Source organism: Thalassophryne amazonica, chromosome 2 (genome assembly GCF_902500255.1).
Source record: "Thalassophryne amazonica chromosome 2, fThaAma1.1, whole genome shotgun sequence".
Classification (NCBI taxonomy): Eukaryota; Metazoa; Chordata; class Actinopteri; order Batrachoidiformes; family Batrachoididae; genus Thalassophryne; species Thalassophryne amazonica.
In genome coordinates, this window is record NC_047104.1 from 710,740 (window position 1) to 728,657 (window position 17,918).

General features: G+C 40.5%; 1 protein-coding gene across 3 annotated transcripts in view; it reads left to right on the top strand.

Moving 5' to 3' along the window:
• The window catches only part of kifc3 (kinesin family member C3), a 203,991-nt gene that overhangs the window by 77,717 nt on the left and 108,356 nt on the right, over positions 1-17,918 (top strand). For all 3 annotated transcript variants that reach the window (XM_034182888.1, XM_034182872.1, XM_034182880.1), the window contains exon 2: positions 10,166-10,286. In XM_034182888.1, the coding sequence (XP_034038779.1) occupies positions 10,205-10,286 (82 nt within the window). In that variant the 5' untranslated portion in view covers positions 10,166-10,204. The remainder of the gene's footprint in view (positions 1-10,165; positions 10,287-17,918) is intronic.

The following is a 17,918-nucleotide window of genomic DNA, read 5'->3' on the forward strand; positions in this document are numbered from 1 at the left end:
TGTTTGTGCAATATATAGGAAAATAGAAGTATCTGAGTGGGTCTCTCTATTGCATATAACTAAATAAATTTATCATACTGAAGTTACTCGGCATCAGTGGCGGCTCCAGAGATTTTTTTTTTTCTGCAGGTGCTGTAAGGGAGCTTGGTATTTTTATGAGGGTGCTATGGGCTCATACGTCGCGACGGCTCTCTACTACACCTCTGCTACGTTCGCATGCGTACTCATAGCCACATTCTGATCTGTGACAGTCACTAATGACATACAGAATGACCAAAATCACACACACAAACCTCGGCTACTGTTCAGTACAAATAATCACAGTCCTACACATGTAGTCTACAGCCTCAGGAGAAAAATGTCAACCGCAGGCAGAGAGAAACTCTTTCACCTACCTTTGATGTCTTCATAACAGCACAATGCGCCTGTTGTTGTGGTTGAGAGCAAAAGCATCAATGATTTGGTTCCAGAGGCCGTGTTCTCTGAGGGGTAATTGCCAGGAGTGACACTGGGTCACTGGTTTGTCTGTGCCTACTGCTGTTCCTCAGGTAGTTCTTTAGGCCACACAGACTTCACTTCCTTTCAGTTCCACTCATGGATATTTGGGCAGCAAAAACTGAACCATTTCAGCAACTTGATACCGTCACTGTAGTACAACGTCATCATTGATGCTGACAATCTCGTCCATGCCTTTGGCTCCTCTAGGCTTGACTACTGTAACTCCCTGCTCTTTGAGATCTCTGGAAAAAACCTTCAAAGGCTCCAATACATTCAAAACAGTGCAGCTAGAATTCTGATGAGTACATAAACAGGAGCACATTACACCTATACTCCATAACCTTCACTGGCTCCTCATCAACTACAGAGTCCATTTTAAGGTTGCTCTCATCACCCACCAATGCATCCATGGCAATGCCCCCACATGCCTCAAAGACCTCCTCACTCCTCAGACATCCTCCTGTTCCCTCCGTTCATACAATACTAACCTTCTCTATCTCCCTCGCACCAAACTTCACACCGTGGGAGACAGGGCCTTCTGTTCAGCTGCCCCTCATGTTTTGAAGTCCCTCCCTGACCACCAGAGGGCTCCACAAACTGTGGAAGCTTTAAAAAAAAAAAGCCTCAAGACATAACAGTTTAGACAGGCCTATCACTGGTCTCAATCATTTGAATCTGTTGCATCTTAGTCTTTTTATTCTATTTTATTATTTTATTTTGGATTTATTATATTCTGGTGACTGTTTTTATTTTAAGATTTTATTTTTTATTCTCTTATTTATCCTTGGTTTTATTTTTTTCCCTGTAGCACTTTAAGATTTTTGTTAATGAAAGGTGCATTATAAATGAAATTTATTAGTATTATCATGATATTGAGTGTGATGTCATTGAACGTCATGTTGCACTCATTGTGTAAATAAGTCAGTTCTGTTGATGAATGTTTTTCTTTTGAGTGGAATATTTATCTAATCACATTAATCTGAAAATGCCATAAGTGTCTTACTGTGGGAAAACTGAGAGGATGATGTCATCGCCCCACCTCTGTAGCATGTTGTTAACGTTAGTTAGCATTTTTTTTTTCTTCTTGTTGGTGGTGGGACAAAGTGCTGGTGTCCTCCAACTGAGAAACTCACCCAGTGCAGACAGAGGCTGGGTGACTTTTTTTAAAACTCTTAAAAAAAAAAAAAAAAAAAATGTAGGTTAAAGTTCAAGTTCTAATGACATCATCATCGAGTTTATTTCAACATGGCGGCACCCTTGGCAAAGTTGAACTGGACGATATTTCGCCGTACGCGGCACCAGCAAAACGGCGGGTTGCACTGTTGCCGGCCGCCTAAATTTATTCACGGCTGCGGTTGGGCGGGAACTTAAAGGCGATCAGAGTTTAACATCTCCTTATTTCACATTCATGACAGTAGCTTGACATTGGTGATTTTCATTATTGAAAATTGGCATATTTTACCATTCACTATTTTCAGCGGTGGACTGATCGAAGGTTTTGCAGACATGACATTGACAGAGGGAAAAAAAAACAGGGTAACACACGTGCAGACGTGGACTTCTGTATTTTCGTTTTTATTCTGTTTAGAATTTGCGGGTTTTGTTTATCCCCCCCCCCCCCCCCCCCCACACACACACACAGAAAATTACCAAGACTGCAAAAATTATTTCCACTGTGCCCGAAATGATTTCCACCGTGTGGTAAAAAGCGTCGGTGGGCATAATTTTGGGCGCGGCGGTGGAAATAATTTCGAACAAGGTGGAAATAATTTTTTGCCACACAGTGGAAATAATTTTGGGCATGGCTATGCCACTTTTTTTGTCACTTAAATTTTTATTAACAAATTATTGCGACAACAGACAAATACAAATTCCAAAACATATAAAATGAACAGTAGGCTGCCTGATGAGTACATCATATTCTTAAAGTCTTGTAAGTTGGTGTTTTCAGGTGTCATTATTCTGGTCCAGTGTCATTGTTTAGAGATTTATAAAGGGTCCATTTTCTCCACTTCCTGTCCAGTTGTTCCTCTTGTAGCCTCAGCATGTGTGTCAGTTTTTCCATTAAAAAGATTTCTTCCACAATTATCATTGATCTTTTGTTGGTGGCATGTCCTTTCCCCAGTTCCTAGTAATAACTTTCTTGCCTGCCACCAACAATATTTTGATCAAATACTCATCAGTGGCAACAGTCTTGTCTGAGAATTTACATAGGTAAAGCACTAAACAGGTATTAGGCACCTCATAACCCAGTATCCGTTGCAGCTCCTTATATATCATTTCCCAAAATACAGTTATCTTTGGACATTTCCAAAAAAATGTGAGAATGATTCACATTAAAAGATCCACATCCTCGCCAACAATTCTGTCGTATATGTAGCTGTTTACTTTTCATTTTTGGAGTAATAAAAAAACGGATCAGATTCTTCCATGCAAATTCTCTCCAGATTTGTGAATTAGTGGATGAGTGATGTATCTTCCACATTTTGTGCCAATCTTCATCTAAAATTTCCACATTATGTTCTTCCTCCCATTTTATCTTAATATATTCAGTTGAATGGTTGTTGTTGGTATTCAGACCTCGATATAATGATAAAATTATTTTTATGTTACTCCCCTGATATGGTTTAGCTATGATCCGGATGATATCATTCAATTTCCTGGAAGGATCCAACTTGATCTCCTTTTTATAATAGTCCCTCACTTGAAAATATCTAGAGTTCGTGTGAATCTAAGTTGTCTTCTAAGATTTTCAAAACTCACCAGCTCCCCTTTATTTTCTAACACAAACCAGGCTGTTATTCCCTTTTCTTTCCATTGTATAAACCTTTTATCATATTTTGCCGGGTTGAAATCGCTATCATATGCTACCCATTTTAATATTTTTACGTCATTCTGGATCTTATATTTTTTTAGTAATTTAAACCACAGATCTAATGTGTGTATTGTGATTGGATCCATACTATTTTTAAGTTCTTTAAATAACTGGTTGTCACCAACCATATTTTGAATTGGAATCTGGTTTACTTCTTTTTCTATATCCTTCCATTTTGCCCTAAATTCAGACTTGCACCAACAATATATAGGTCTCAATTGAGCAGCGTTGAAGTATTCCCTCAATTTTGGAAGACCCATTCCCCCTTTTTCTTTAGGTAGCTGGAGAGTTTTATACCTGACTCTAGGTTTTTTGCCTCCCCAAACAAATCTAGAGATCATTCTATCCCACTCTATGAACTGGCTCTGGGGAACATCTATTGGCAGGGATTGGAACACATATAAGAATCTAGGTAATATATTTAGTTTAACTATATCTACTCTCGAATTTAAATCTAATGGTAAGGTGGGCCATCTTGTTATATCTTTCTGTATTTCTTGTTTTAAAGTTTTATAATTTGCAGTATATAGCTCAGAAAAGTTTTTTGTAATCATAATACCCAGATATTTGATTGTTTTCAAGTTCCCATTTCATTTATATGATTTCTGGATCACTCTCGATGGGTGATAGTTGAGTGCTAGAATCTGAGTTTTAGATACATTGATTTTATATCCTGAGAAATGTCCATACTGTTCTATTAGCTTCATCAGATTGGGGAATGCCGTCTCCGGCTGCCCGAGGTAAGCTATTATGTCATCGGCAAAAAGCCCAATTTTATGCTCTACATTCTTAACTGTGATACCTTTAATTTCTTTATTTTATCGAACTGCTTGAGCCAAAGGTTCTATAAAAATTGCAAAAAGAATCGGTGACAAACAGCATCCCTGTCTGGTTGATCTTTCTAACAGTATTTTATCAATCAAATTTCCATTAATTTTTATTCTAGCTGAGGGTTTTTGATAGTGTTTTAATCAATTGTATAGATTTATTATGGAAACCAAATCGTTCTAATAGAGGAATTTCCAATTAACACAATCGAATGCCTTTTCTGCGTCAATACTAACCAGCACAGAGCTTCGTTTCTCTTTTTGAGCTTGACTCATTACTTGTAGAGTTCTATGAATATTATCATGTGTTTGATGTCCTGATATGAACCCCGTTTGGTCCTCGTCTATTAATTCTGCTATAAATGTATTTTTTCTTTTGGAGATGATGGATGTATATATTTTATAATCGGTATTTACTATTGAGATCGGTCTATAACTTTCACATCTATCTTTATCTTTACCTGGTTTTAAAATAATTGAAATAATTGCTTCTGCCCATGTTAGTGGTGTTTTATTTTCTTTGAGTCCAGTTAAAAGACGTTTGGAGTACTGGTACCAACTCTTGCTTAAAGACTTTGTACCATTCTGCAGGGTAACCATCACTTCCTGGAGATTTATTATTTTTCAAGGACTTGATCTCTTGAATAATCTCTTCTTTTGTAATGTCTGCTGTTAGTCTGTCATTTTGTCTTAAACCAATTGCTGGTAAATCTGATTGTTCAAAAAAGTGTCTTACTTCCTCCTCATTTGCTGCAGGTGGTTGTGTGTATAATTTTTTTTATAGAACTCCTTAAATATCCTCTCTATGCCCTTCGGATTCTGATTCTTTGTATGGTATTCACCGCTTGCTGTTTTCGAATACGTTTTGCTAAGAGTTTAGTCGCTCTGCCCAATCTCATAATAACTTTGCTTCAAATATATATTTTTCTTACCATATTTATCTAATAATAATTCTGTTATCTTCATTTTGATATCTCTGATTTGATTATGTATTTCTGGATTGTTCGTTTTTTGATATTGTTGCTCTCATTCTCTCAACGTTAGTGAGTATTTTGAGTATGTTTCTCTTCTGATCTTCTTGAATAGTGTGGCTCTAGCTATTATCTTTCCTCAAACAACCGCCTTCAAAGCGTCCCATATAATGTGTGGTTCCACCTCCCCGTTGTTATTTTCCTCTAAGTTTGATGTCTTCTTTAAAATCTTCCACCAGTTTTTTGTTATTAAGTATTCCTACATTCATTCTCCAAATTGTCTCTCTTTTCCTGGCATTCAAATTTATTTTTAGAAATAAGGTATTATGATCCAATATGTCAGCACCCCCAATCCTACACTCGGTCACTCTGTCTATCCCCCTTATTAATAAAAAAGTCATCTATTCTGGAATGGACATTGTGTGTTGCTGAATAATGTGTGAAATCCTTTTCCAAAGGATTGAGACTCCTCCACATGTCTATCATTCCCATTTCTTCTAAAGATATCTTTACAAATTTTGATGTCTTTTTTTTCCCCTTTAAGCTTGTTGTATCTAAGCTGTGATTCATGATTATGTTAAAATCCCCCCCCACAGATTGAAGTACCTTCTGTTTCTGTGGCAATAACATTAAACAAGGATTTAAAGAAGTGTGTACAACTTTCTGGAGGTGCGTTAACATTTATCAGTGTTACAGGTTCATTCTCTAATTTTCCCTTCACTAATACATATCTTCCCTCTTTATCTTTGATTTCCTTTTCACAGACAAATATTGTTGAGTTTGGGATTAGTGTTGTAACCCCCCTTCTATGTCCTTGTTTATATGTACTGTAATATGAATTCCTATATCCAAATTTTTTCATTTGTTCATGTTCTGTCTGAGACAGATGAGTTTCTTGCAAGAATATGACTTGTGGTTTCTCTTTTTTCAACTTTGTTATGACTAATCCCCTCTTTTTAGGTGTATTTAGACCATTTACATTTAAGGACAATATTTTCAGATCATTGCACACCATATTTCTTTACTATTATGCTTATGTATTTCCTCAAACAGCCCAAAAGTAACATGAACATTAACTCAAACAAAACTGAAAATAAAAAATACCACATGGAACGTCCACTCAGGGGTTATTCTTCATCCCCCAAGTCCCTGTTGGTGGGTGGATGGGAAATCCTCTCCTGTGAGGGCCCAACCCTAGACCCATAGCTCTTCAAGCCTAGTCTAGACAAGTCAAACATCAGTATGCCTCGCCCAGTCGGTAGTATCTTAAAATAAACCGCAGTATCTGAAGCCTTCTTGTATTATTTATGTCCATCTATGGGTCATATCTTATTTTCCTTGCTTCAATAGATTAAATGAGTTGACCCAGTCAATGTTATTTGAAGTCTTATTAACTGACAGTGGCTAAGCTACCTTTGTCCGCACCGACTACAGGGGCCTGGCTAGCTGTAGGATTTTCCATGGTCCGGAGCTGAGTCTCCAGTTCGCCCAGCCTGGCCTCCAAAGCTACGAATAAGCTACACTTATTACAAGTACCATTACTGCTAAAGGAGGCCGAGCAATAACTAAACATTTCACACCCAGAGCAGAAAAGTGCAGGAGAGACAGGAGAAGCCGCCATGCTAAACCGGCTAAGAGCTAGTAGCTGCACTAAGCTAGCGGATTCCTAAAAACACACAAAGTGAATAATGTGTAAATAATTTAGAGGTGATTCAGCAGAGGGAGTGCTTTAGTTAAGGCACGTGAAGATTACACTGTGAAACAAATCGTTATCTAGTTAACTAGATCAATCTAACTGCGCAGATTAAACAGCTAACAGATACAGAAAAACACCGCTGTGCTCCGGAACAGGAAGTGATACAATACCGCAGTGAGAGCCAACCACCAGTAGACGCAAGCAATCCAAAGGGGAAAACCTTTTGCTTTACTTTTTGCTAAAGCTTATAGTTAGGGCTGGATCAGGTGACCCTGAACCATCCCTTAGTTATGCTGCTATAGACTTAGACTGCTGGGGGGTTCCCATGATGCACTGAGTGTTTCTTTCTCTTTTTGCTCTGTATGCACCACTCTGCATTTAATCATTAGTGATTGATCTCTGCTCCCCTCCACAGCATGTCTTTTTCCTGGTTCTCTCCCTCAGCCCCAACCAGTCCCAGCAGAAGACTGCCCCTCCCTGAGCCTGGTTCTGTTGGAGGTTTCTTCCTGTTAAAAGGGAGTTTTTCCTTCCCACTGTCGCCAAGTGCTTGCTCACAGGGGGTCGTTTTGACCGTTGGGGTTTTTCTGTAATTATTGTATGGCTTTTGCCTTACAATATAAAGCGCCTTGGGGCAACTGTTTGTTGTGATTTGGCGCTATATAAATAAAATTGATTTGGTTTGATTTAATTATCAGATCTCCTTTGATATTCCTGCAACTTCTCCTTCGCTCGCTGTGCTGCCGTATTTTGACTCAACCTGCTCTGTCTCACTCGCTGCCATCCTGGATTCCTTTGAGTTGTCTCCTCCACTTGTCCCATATCCACGTCCAGCATCTCCACAATCCCTTTGCTCTCATATCCTGCGCTGCATCTCCTGCGCTGTCATAGTTCTTAACACTGCTGTTCCAGTGAATTCTTATTTTGGTGAATGGGGTCTGAAAATGAATCCCGTTTTCTTTCAGTATTTTCTTGATGCCCAGATATGATTTGCGTTTTTGGACGATTTCAGTGGGGTAATCATGGTCAAATTGAATTTTCTTGTTGCCCACCTGTATTCCCTTCTTCTGCCAGACTTTTTGCAGGATCATCTCCTTAGTCTCAAACTTGAGAAAATTAAGCACAACTGCTCTTGGAGCTCTGCCAGGACCCGTTTTTGATGTGGACACTGTGTGCGCTCGTTGTATATGTAGGTCGGTATCTTCGGGTAGTTCCAACTCTTTTTTTGAAGAGTTGGTCGAAGTAGACTGTAATGGAGCTTCCCTCTGTGTCCTCGGGCAGTCCAAAAATCCGGACATTATTCTGTCGAGATCTCATTTCAAGGTCCGTTAGTTTATCCTGCATCTGATGTGCCTGCTTTGTTAGCTTCGTTAGCAAGTAGCTAATCTCCGTGTTATGCTCCTCCAGCTCAGTTATGCGAGCTTGTGCCTCGGTTATGTTTGTCTTCTGCTCCTGTAGCTCTCTATGATTTTCTGTCAGCTTTCTCTCTGTCTTGTCTTAATGAAGTTATTTCTTGCTTCATCTCACCTTTGAGTTCCTCTTTGAATGTTATAATTATGGAGTTCCTGTTTGAGGGACCGTATATCATTGCTGATGCCGGCGAGTCCAGCTTTCAGAGTTTCGGCGTGCTCCATTTTCTCCGTTGTTTCACTCACTCGTTCACTCTCGTCGGAGCCGCCTTCCTTCAAAAACGGCTCTTGAGTTTTCTTTGAAGTTTTAGCGCTTCCCCGGTTTCATATACCACTCATCTCAAAATTTATGGAGCTTATATGTTGAATTAATCAGTTTGAGTGGATTAATTTTACCGACTTAGATGAGCTATAAATCTATGCTACTAACCCGTCCGCCATCTTGGAATTCCCCCCCTGCTATGCCACGTTTTTGAGATGCTTTTAGCATCCAAGAATCCCTCAAGCTATTTCCACCATGTGGCGAAAGCGCTGGTGGAAATCATTTGCGTGCGGAGGTGGAAATAATTTCGGGCGCGGCTGTGCCATGTTTTTGAGCTGCTTTTAGCGTCCAAGAATCCCTCTGGCAGTAGGTGATTTTATATTCCAATTCAAACGACTTTATGGTACCCAAAACAGCATTTAAAGATGAAAGATTAGCACCAACACTCAATGCGGAGGACTCCGCCATGTTGAAATACCCTCTACGACAATGTCATTTGAACTAGCCAATCAGCGAGGAGATCTGGTCAAATATCGCTAGGTGCATGTTTGCTGTATCTGGCAAAATAGAAACTTAGTTAAAAAAAAAACACCCCCCTTTAACAAGTAACTTCTGTCATAATGAATTAACGCATTTCCAGATGTCATCTTCCAAAACAAGGGTGTCATGTGGAGAACAATTTTCATCTGTGATGAAGAAACCTCGCAACAGGTTAGATTAAAAGACTTTATTTAATCCATGAGCCGGCATCTAAACATTTAGCTTTTGTTGTTAGCCACACGTCGTCTTCTCCGTTTTTTGTAGAAGCGTTACAGCGCCACATACAGGCCTGGCGTATGTACTACAGCATTTTCACGCAATTTCACTGGGTCTGTGAGAACGGAGACATTTCTTGACTGGAACACTTCTTGAAAATGACAAAAGATTGTACATCAGAAGTTTAGTTTCAGTGTGGACAAGGCCTTAAAAACATGGGATGAAATGAAATTTTAAAAAATAAATGAGGAATTATTTTCTTGGGGGTGCTATGACAAATCCAGGGGAACTCTAGCGCCCACTTGGCGCTGCCCATGCCCGGCATGACAAGTGACCTCTAGGGCTCAGTGTTGAGCCCTAGAGGTCACATGTCGTGCCTAGTAACAATCACCTGGATGGTAGTATCTGTGTGCTTTAGGAGAGAGATGGGCTGCTTTGGGAGGTAGGGATGGGCCTGTTGTCTGTCTGGGTGGTTGCCAACCAGGAACTTGCATGGTTCCAGAGTCATGGTGGATGCTCCAATAAATGAATGCAGGCATGAGCTTCTATTTGTTATGGCCAGGAAATGAAACTGCACCTAGGAATGCAGGTTGTCCCCCATCCTTCAGAGAACTCCTTTGGGGGACAGGCAGTGGGATTAGCACTTTAGCTACCACAAAGCCTTTAGCAGAACTCTGCACACTACTCCCTTCCACCCCAGACCAGGAGGGTTTCTAAACTGTGACCTTTCGAGTTTCAGATCCTGGAACGTGAGAATGGGCTGTTCTCACAAACTGATTATTTTCCTGAAATGTATTTTTTTAGTAACTGCTTGACTTAACCGAGAAAAATTGTGACCCTGTTTATGGAGATGATGTTGTCTGTCTGTCTTTAGCCAGTCTGGCAGACCAACACTGGGGTTGGTCCGGCGGTCATGTACAGTACAAGGAAGACCTGGGACCTCAGCCACGCCCACTGCACGCAGGAGTTCTGGAGGAAGAACGTGTCATTGGATGGTGAGTGTGGAAAAGGAAGAATGATGGTATGACAGGAATGTGAGAGGACACGGGCGGGTTAGGAGCAGAAAATACACGACTGTAACGTATCAATTAAACCAGTTTCCTCTCATCACTTAAACAGGGTTACGGAGACCTTTCACTCTTTAAGGCTGTAAAATGTCCATCTGCTCTGTTGGAGAAGCTGCTTTTAGAATGATTTTAAGTAACAAAACCAGTGGTTCTCAAACTGAGGGTTGGGCTCTCCCTAGTGGCCATGGGTAGCTGCAGATAAATGTGAACTGTAACTGATTGATGTGGGTACAATAAAGAAAAAAGGTTCATCTAAACCTGTGGACCAATCAGGACTCAAGATGACATGAAGAGTAGAAAAATAATAGTCATCAAGTTTATTAATGTTTGCTTGTGAAGTGTCTTGACATGACTTTATCTGGCACTATATAAACAAATTGAACATATTTTAATCTTGTTTATAGAAGATATATTATACTAGTGTGTCTGTGGGGATCCATGGGCTCTAGATTGGGTCATGTTCATAAAATACGTAACTGACATTTTTCAAGGGTGGTAATAAGTTGTGCAAAGTTTCTATAATGAGTTTGAATGGTGTGTGTGAGTCCAGAATGTTTTTAGAACCTTAGACCTCAACAGTTTTTAAAAGAAGAAGAACTCAAACTTTTATTTCCTGTTAAATTGTTTAATTTTCTAATGTTAATTTTAGGGCTGCAACAAACGATTATTTGGGTAATCGATTAATCAATCAATCAATCAATTTGATTTGAAAATCCCATCAGATTAATCAATCAATCAATCAGTCAATTTTTTTATATAGCGACAAATCACAAGATTTCTCACAGTATTACTAGAGGTCAGGGTAATGCCATCCAGATGATGGGATTTTCAAATCAAATCAATTTTATTTATATAGCGCCAAATCACAACAAACAGTTGCCCCAAGGCGCTTTATATTGTAAGGCAAAAGCCATACAATAATTATAGAAAAACCCCAATGGTCAAAACGACCCCCTGTGAGCAAGCACTTGGCGACAGTGGGAAGGAAAAAACTCCCTTTTAACAGGAAGAAACCTCCAGCAGAACCAGGCTCCGGGAGGGGCAGTCTTCTGCTGCGACTGGTTGGGGCTGAGGGAGAGAACCAGGAAAAAGACATGCTGTGGAGGGGAGCAGAGATCAATCACTAATGATTAAATGCAGAGTGGTGCATACAGAGCAAAAACAGAAAGAAACACTCAGTGCATCATGGGAACCCCCCAGCAGTCTAAGTCTATAGCAGCATAACTAAGGGATGGTTCAGGGTCACCTGATCCAGCCCTAACTATAAGCTTTAGCAAAAAGGAAAGTTTTAAGCCTAATCTTAAAAGTAGAGAGGGTGTCTGTCTACCTGATCTGAATTGGGAGCTGGTTCCACAGGAGAGGAGCCTGAAAGCTGAAGGCTCTGCCTCCCATTCTACTCTTACAAACCCTAGGAACTACAAGTAAGTCTGCAGTCTGAGAGCGAAGCGCTCTATTGGGGTGATATGGTACTATGAGGTCCCTAAGATAAGATGGGACCTGATTATTCAAAACCTTATAAGTAAGAAGAAGAATTTTAATTTCTATTCTAACAGGAAGCCAATGAAGAGAGGCCAATATGGGTGAGATATGCTCTCTCCTTCTAGTCCCTGTCAGTACTCTAGCTGCAGCATTTTGAATTAACTGAAGGCTTTTCAGGGAACTTTTAGGACAACCTGATAATAATGAATTACAGTAGTCCAGCCAAGAGGAAATAAATGCATGAATTAGTTTTTCAGCATCACTCTGAGACAAGACCTTTCTAATTTTAGAGATATTGCGTAAATGCAAAAAAGGAGCCCTACATATTTGTTTAATAAGCGCATTGAAGGACATATCCTGATCACAAATGACTCCAAGATTTCTCACAGTATTACTAGAGGTCAGGGTAATGCCATCCAGAGTAAGGATCTGGTTAGACACCATGTTTCTAAGATTTGTGGGGCCAAGTACAATAACTTCAGTTTTAGCTGAGTTTAAAAGCAGGAAATTAGAGGTCATCCATGTCTTTATGTCTGTAAGACAATCCTGCAGTTTAACTAATTGGTGTGTGTCCTCTGGCTTCATGGATAGATAAAGCTGGGTATCATCTGCGTAACAATGAAAATTTAAGCAATGCTGTCTAATAATACTGCTTAAGGGAAACATGTATAAAGTGAATAAAATTGGTCCTAGCACAGAACCTTGTGGAACTCCATAATTAACCTTAGTCTGTGAAGAAGATTCCCCATTTACATGAACAAATTGTAATCTATTAGATAAATATGATTCAAACCACCGCAGCGCAGTGCCTTTAATACCTATGGCATGCTGTAATCTCTGTAATAAAATTTTATGGTCAACAGTATCAAAAGCAGCACTGAGGTCTAACAGAACAAGCACAGAGATGAGTCCACTGTCTGAGGCCATAAGAAGATCATTTGTAACCTTCACTAATGCTGTTTCTGTACTATGATGAATTCTAAAACCTGACTGAAACTCTTCAAATAGAACATTCCTCTGCAGATGATCAGTTATCTGTTTTACAACTACCATTTCAAGAATTTTTGAGAGAAAAGGAAGGTTGGAGATTGGCCTATAATTAGCTAAGATAGCTGGGTCAAGTGATGGCTTTTTAAGTAATGGTTTAATTACTGCCACCTTAAAAGCCTGTGGTACATAGCCAACTAATAAAGACAGATTGATCATATTTAAGATCAAAGCATTAATTAATGGTAGGGCTTCCTTGACCAGCCTGGTAGGAATGGGGTCTAATAAACATGTTGATGGTTTGGAGGAAGTAACTAATGAAAATAACTCAGACAGAACAATCTGAGAGAGAGTCTAACCAAATACCAGCATTACTGAAAGCAGCCAAAGATAACAATATGTCTTTGGGATGGTTATGAGTAATTTTTTCTCTAATAGTTAAAATGTTATTAGCAAAGAAAGTCATGAAGTCATTACTAGCTAAAGTTAAAGGAATACTTGGCTCAGTAGAGCTCTGACTCTTTGTCAGCCTGGCTACAATGCTGAAAAGAAACCTGGGGTTGTTCTTATTTTCTTCAACTAGTGATGAGTAGTAAGATGTCCTAGCTTTACGGAGGGCTTTTTTTTATAGAGCAACAGACTCTTTTTCCAGGCTAAGTGAAGATCTTCTAAATTAGTGAGACGCCATTTCCTCTCCAACTTACGGGTTATGTTATGTGTCGGACGCAGGACGGAGAACCGACCAGCGTTTGAAGGACCCAGTATAAAATAAGCAGAGCACGGTACAAAGGATAACAAAATTTAATTACATAACAGTGATGTGAAAAATACAACAAATGAGTGCGCGGTCTGGCGTGGTGGAATTGCGGTGTGCTCCCAGCAGCACTAACGGTCCGGAGCCAGAAACTGTTCGGACCCAAGGACCCCGCCGACACCCCCCAGGTGGCCGCGACAAACCGAGTCTGTGAAAGAAGAAATCATCATGTGAGTCCACACTCCACACACAGAGAGACCACTCAAAGGTGTACATAAACAGCAAACACTTCCTGGCTTAATCACTAATCAGCTTCCCTCCCTGCAGGCATGGAACACCCTGTTCACATAACTCAACTGCAGTGGAAGCTGATTAAACGACTAACATAACAGCTCAATATAATAAGGTGTGAGGGACACCACATCTACTGACTGTACTCATGTTAGTCACAAAACCTAACGTACCTCAGGAAGTGTGCTGACGAGCGTGAGACCTCACCCCCTCCTCCACAGACCATGCATCAAACCTGGACGTTCTCTGCATCCACTGATGATGAGATGGCTCTCGAGACGACGATCTCACCCGTCTGGTCACAAGGTCGAGTCCCTGGCAAACACACACTGTGCACTCCAGACTCAAATGCCACCATGTTCCAATCCGTGTAGATGCACCACAGCTGTGAGTCCTGATGAGCTGCACTTGATCAGCCTCAGGTGATCAGGGTGAGGTTCTGGTAACTCAGCCACACAGCCACTCAGTCCTAAACGCAAGCCACCTGGAAGGAAAAACAAAAGACAGGACAGAAGACAGAAACAAAAGGCAGCCAGACCCCCCCAGCCATACAACAGGTTATCTGCTTTAAGCTGCGAGTTTGTGAGTTATACCACGGAGTCAGGCACTTCTGATTTAAAGCTCTCTTTTTCAGAGGAGCTACAGCATCCAAAGTTGTCTTCAATGAGGATGTAAAACTATTGACGAGATACTCTATCTCACTTACAGAGTTTAGGTAGCTACTCTGCACTGTGTTGTTATATGGCATTAGAGAACATAAAGAAGGAATCATATCCTTAAACCTAGTTACAGCGCTTTCTGAAAGACTTCTAGTGTAATGAAACTTATTCCCCACTGCTGGGTAGTCCATCAGAGTAAATGTAAATGTTAAGAAATGATCAGACAGAAGGGAGTTTTCAGGGAATACTGTTAAGTCTTCTATTTCCATACCATAAGTCAGAACAAGATCTAAGATATGATTAAAGTGGTGGGTGGACTCATTTACATTTTGAGCAAAGCCAATTGAGTCTAATAATAGATTAAATGCAGTGTTGAGGCTGTCATTCTCAGCATCTGTGTGGATGTTAAAATAGCCCACTATAATTATCTTATCTGAGCTAAGCACTAAGTCAAACAAAAGGTCTGAAAATTCACAGAGAAACTCACAGTAACGACCAGGTGGACGATAGATAACAAATAAAACTGTTTTTTGGGACTTCCAATTTGGATGGACAAGACTAAGAGTCAAGCTTGCAAATGAATTAAAGCTCTGTCTGGGTTTTTGATTAATTAATAAGCTGGAATGGAAGATTGCTGCTAATCCTCCCCCTCGGCCCGTGCTACGAGCGTTCTGACAGTTAGTGTGACTCGGGGGTGTTGACTCATTTAAACTAACATATTCATCCTGCTGTAACCAGGTTTCTGTAAGGCAGAATAAATCAATATGTTGATCAATTATTATATCATTTACTAACAGGGACTTAGAAGAGAGAGAACTAATGTTTAATAGACAACTAACGTTTTGACAGTTGGGGTTTTTCTGTAATTATTGTATGGCTTTGCCTTGCAATATGAAGCGCCTTGGAGCAACTGTTGTGATTGGCGCTATATAAATGAAATTGATTTGATTTGATTTAACAGGGACTTAGAAGAGAGAGACCTAATGTTTAATAAACCACATTTAACTGTTTTAGTCTGTGGTGCAGTTGAAGGTGCTATATTATTTTTTCTTTTTGAATTTTTATGCTTAAATAGATTTTTGCTGGTTATTGGTAGTCTGGGAGCAGGCACCGTCTCTACGGGGATGGGGTAATGAGGGGATGGCAGGGGGAGAGAAGCTGCAGAGAGGTGTGTAAGACTACAACTCTGCTTCCTGGTCCCAACCCTGGATAGTCACGGTTTGGAGGATTTAAGAAAATTGGCCAGATTTCTAGAAATGAGAGCTGCTTCATCCAAAGTGGGATGGATGCCGTCTCTCCTAACAAGACCAGGTTTTCCCCAAAAGCTTTGCCAATTATCTATGAAGCCCACCTCATTTTTTGGACACCACTCAGACAGCCAGCAATTCAAGGAGAACATGCGGCTAAACATGTCACTCCCGGTCTGATTGGGGAGGGGCCCAGAGAAAACTACAGAGTCTGACATTGTTTTTGCAAAGTTACACACCGATTCAATGTTAATTTTAGTGACCTCCGATTGGCGTAACCGGGTGTCATTACTGCCGACGTGAATTACAATCTTAGCAAATTTACGCTTTGCCTTAACCAGCAGTTTCAAATTTCCTTCAGTGTCGCCTGCTCTGGTCCCCGCAAGACAATTGACTATGGTTGCTGGTGTCGCTAACTTCACATTTCTCAAAACAGAGTCGCCAATAACCAGAGTTTGATCCTCGGCGGGTGTGTCGCCGAGTGGGGAAAAACGGTTAGAGATGTGAACAGGTTGGCGGTGTACACGGGGCTTCTGTTTAGAACTACGCTTCCTCCTCACAGTCACCCAGTCGGCCTGCTTTCCCGGCTGCTCGGGATCTGCCAGAGGGAAACTAACGGTGGCTAAGCTACCTTGGTCTGCACCGACTACAGGGGCCTGGCTAGCTGTAGGATTTTCCAAGGTGCGGAGCCGAGTCTCCAATTCGCCCATCCTGGCCTCCAAAGCTACGAATAAGCTACACTTATTACAAGTACCATTACTGCTAAAGGAGGCCGAGGAATAACTAAACATTTCACACCCAGAGCAGAAAAGTGCGGGAGAGACAGGAGAAGCTGCCATGCTAAATCGGCTAAGAGCTAGTAGCTGCGCTAATCTAGCGGATTCCTAAAAACACAAAGTGAATAATGTGTAAATAATTTAGAGGTGATTCAGCAGAGGGAGTGCTTTAGTTAAGGCACGTGAAGATTACACTGTGAAACAAATCGTTATCTAGTTAACTAGATCAATCTAACTGCGCAGATTAAACAGCTAACAGATACAGAAAAACACCACTGTGCTCCGGAACAGGAAGTGATACAATATCGCAGTGAGAGCCAACCACCAGTAGAGGCAAGCAAGAGAGAGATTTTGACACTATTAATCGATTAATTGGATTAGCGGGGAATTTTTTAAAAATGTGCCAGGGAAACAATTTTTCTCTCCTTCCATCACTTTATTTAACAGTAAGTCCCTTCGGCTGCTCCCTTGTTTGCACTCGGTGTCGCCACAGCAAATCCGAGTTGGATCTGCATGTTGAATTGGCACAAGTTTTACGCCGGATGCCCTTCCTGACTCAACTCCACATTACATGGAGAAAGGTGGCGGGGGTGGGATTTGAACCCGGAACCTTCTGGAACCTTCTGCACTGAAACCAAGCACATTAACCACTTGGCCAGCACCCCCTTCATCACTTTATTTAACAACAGAACATTATTTGAAAACTTAAAATACTTGAAAATCAACAAATTGTCAAATGTCCCTTGGCTGTTTAAATATAAAATAATAAAGAATAAAACAGTTTATAATAAAGAACAAAAATAATTATTTCAAATGACATTGCTTTATCAAAGTGCTGAGTTGCCATAAAACACTGAAACATATAAATGTTATTAAATACGTATATGGTGAAAAAAGAGGTATTTTTATTGCTGCAAATGAGCAATTAGCATAACTAGTTAACCATCAAACCTAAACCAAAAACTGTAGCCGACTCATTATATGTGCAACATTCTCTGAATAACTTGGAAACTATGTGGTCATTTGACAATGACACACGTGACTCATCCCACATATATGTATTTCTCTGTGTGTGTCTCTCTCTCTCTCTGTGTGTGTGTGTCTCTCTCTCTGTGTGTGTGTGTCTCTCTCTCTGTGTGTGTGTGTCTCTCTCTCTGTGTGTGTGTGTCTCTCTCTCTGTGTGTGTGTGCTCACCTCTCTGTGTGTTGTGTCTAATTCTCTCTCTGTTGTATCTCTCTCTGTGGTGTCTCTCTTCTTCTCTCTCTTCTGCTATGTGTCTCTCTCTCTGTCTGTCTCTCATCTACTGTGTGGCTCTCTCTCTCTCTGTGTCTCTCTCTCTGTGTCTCTCCTCTCTCTCTCTCTCTCTG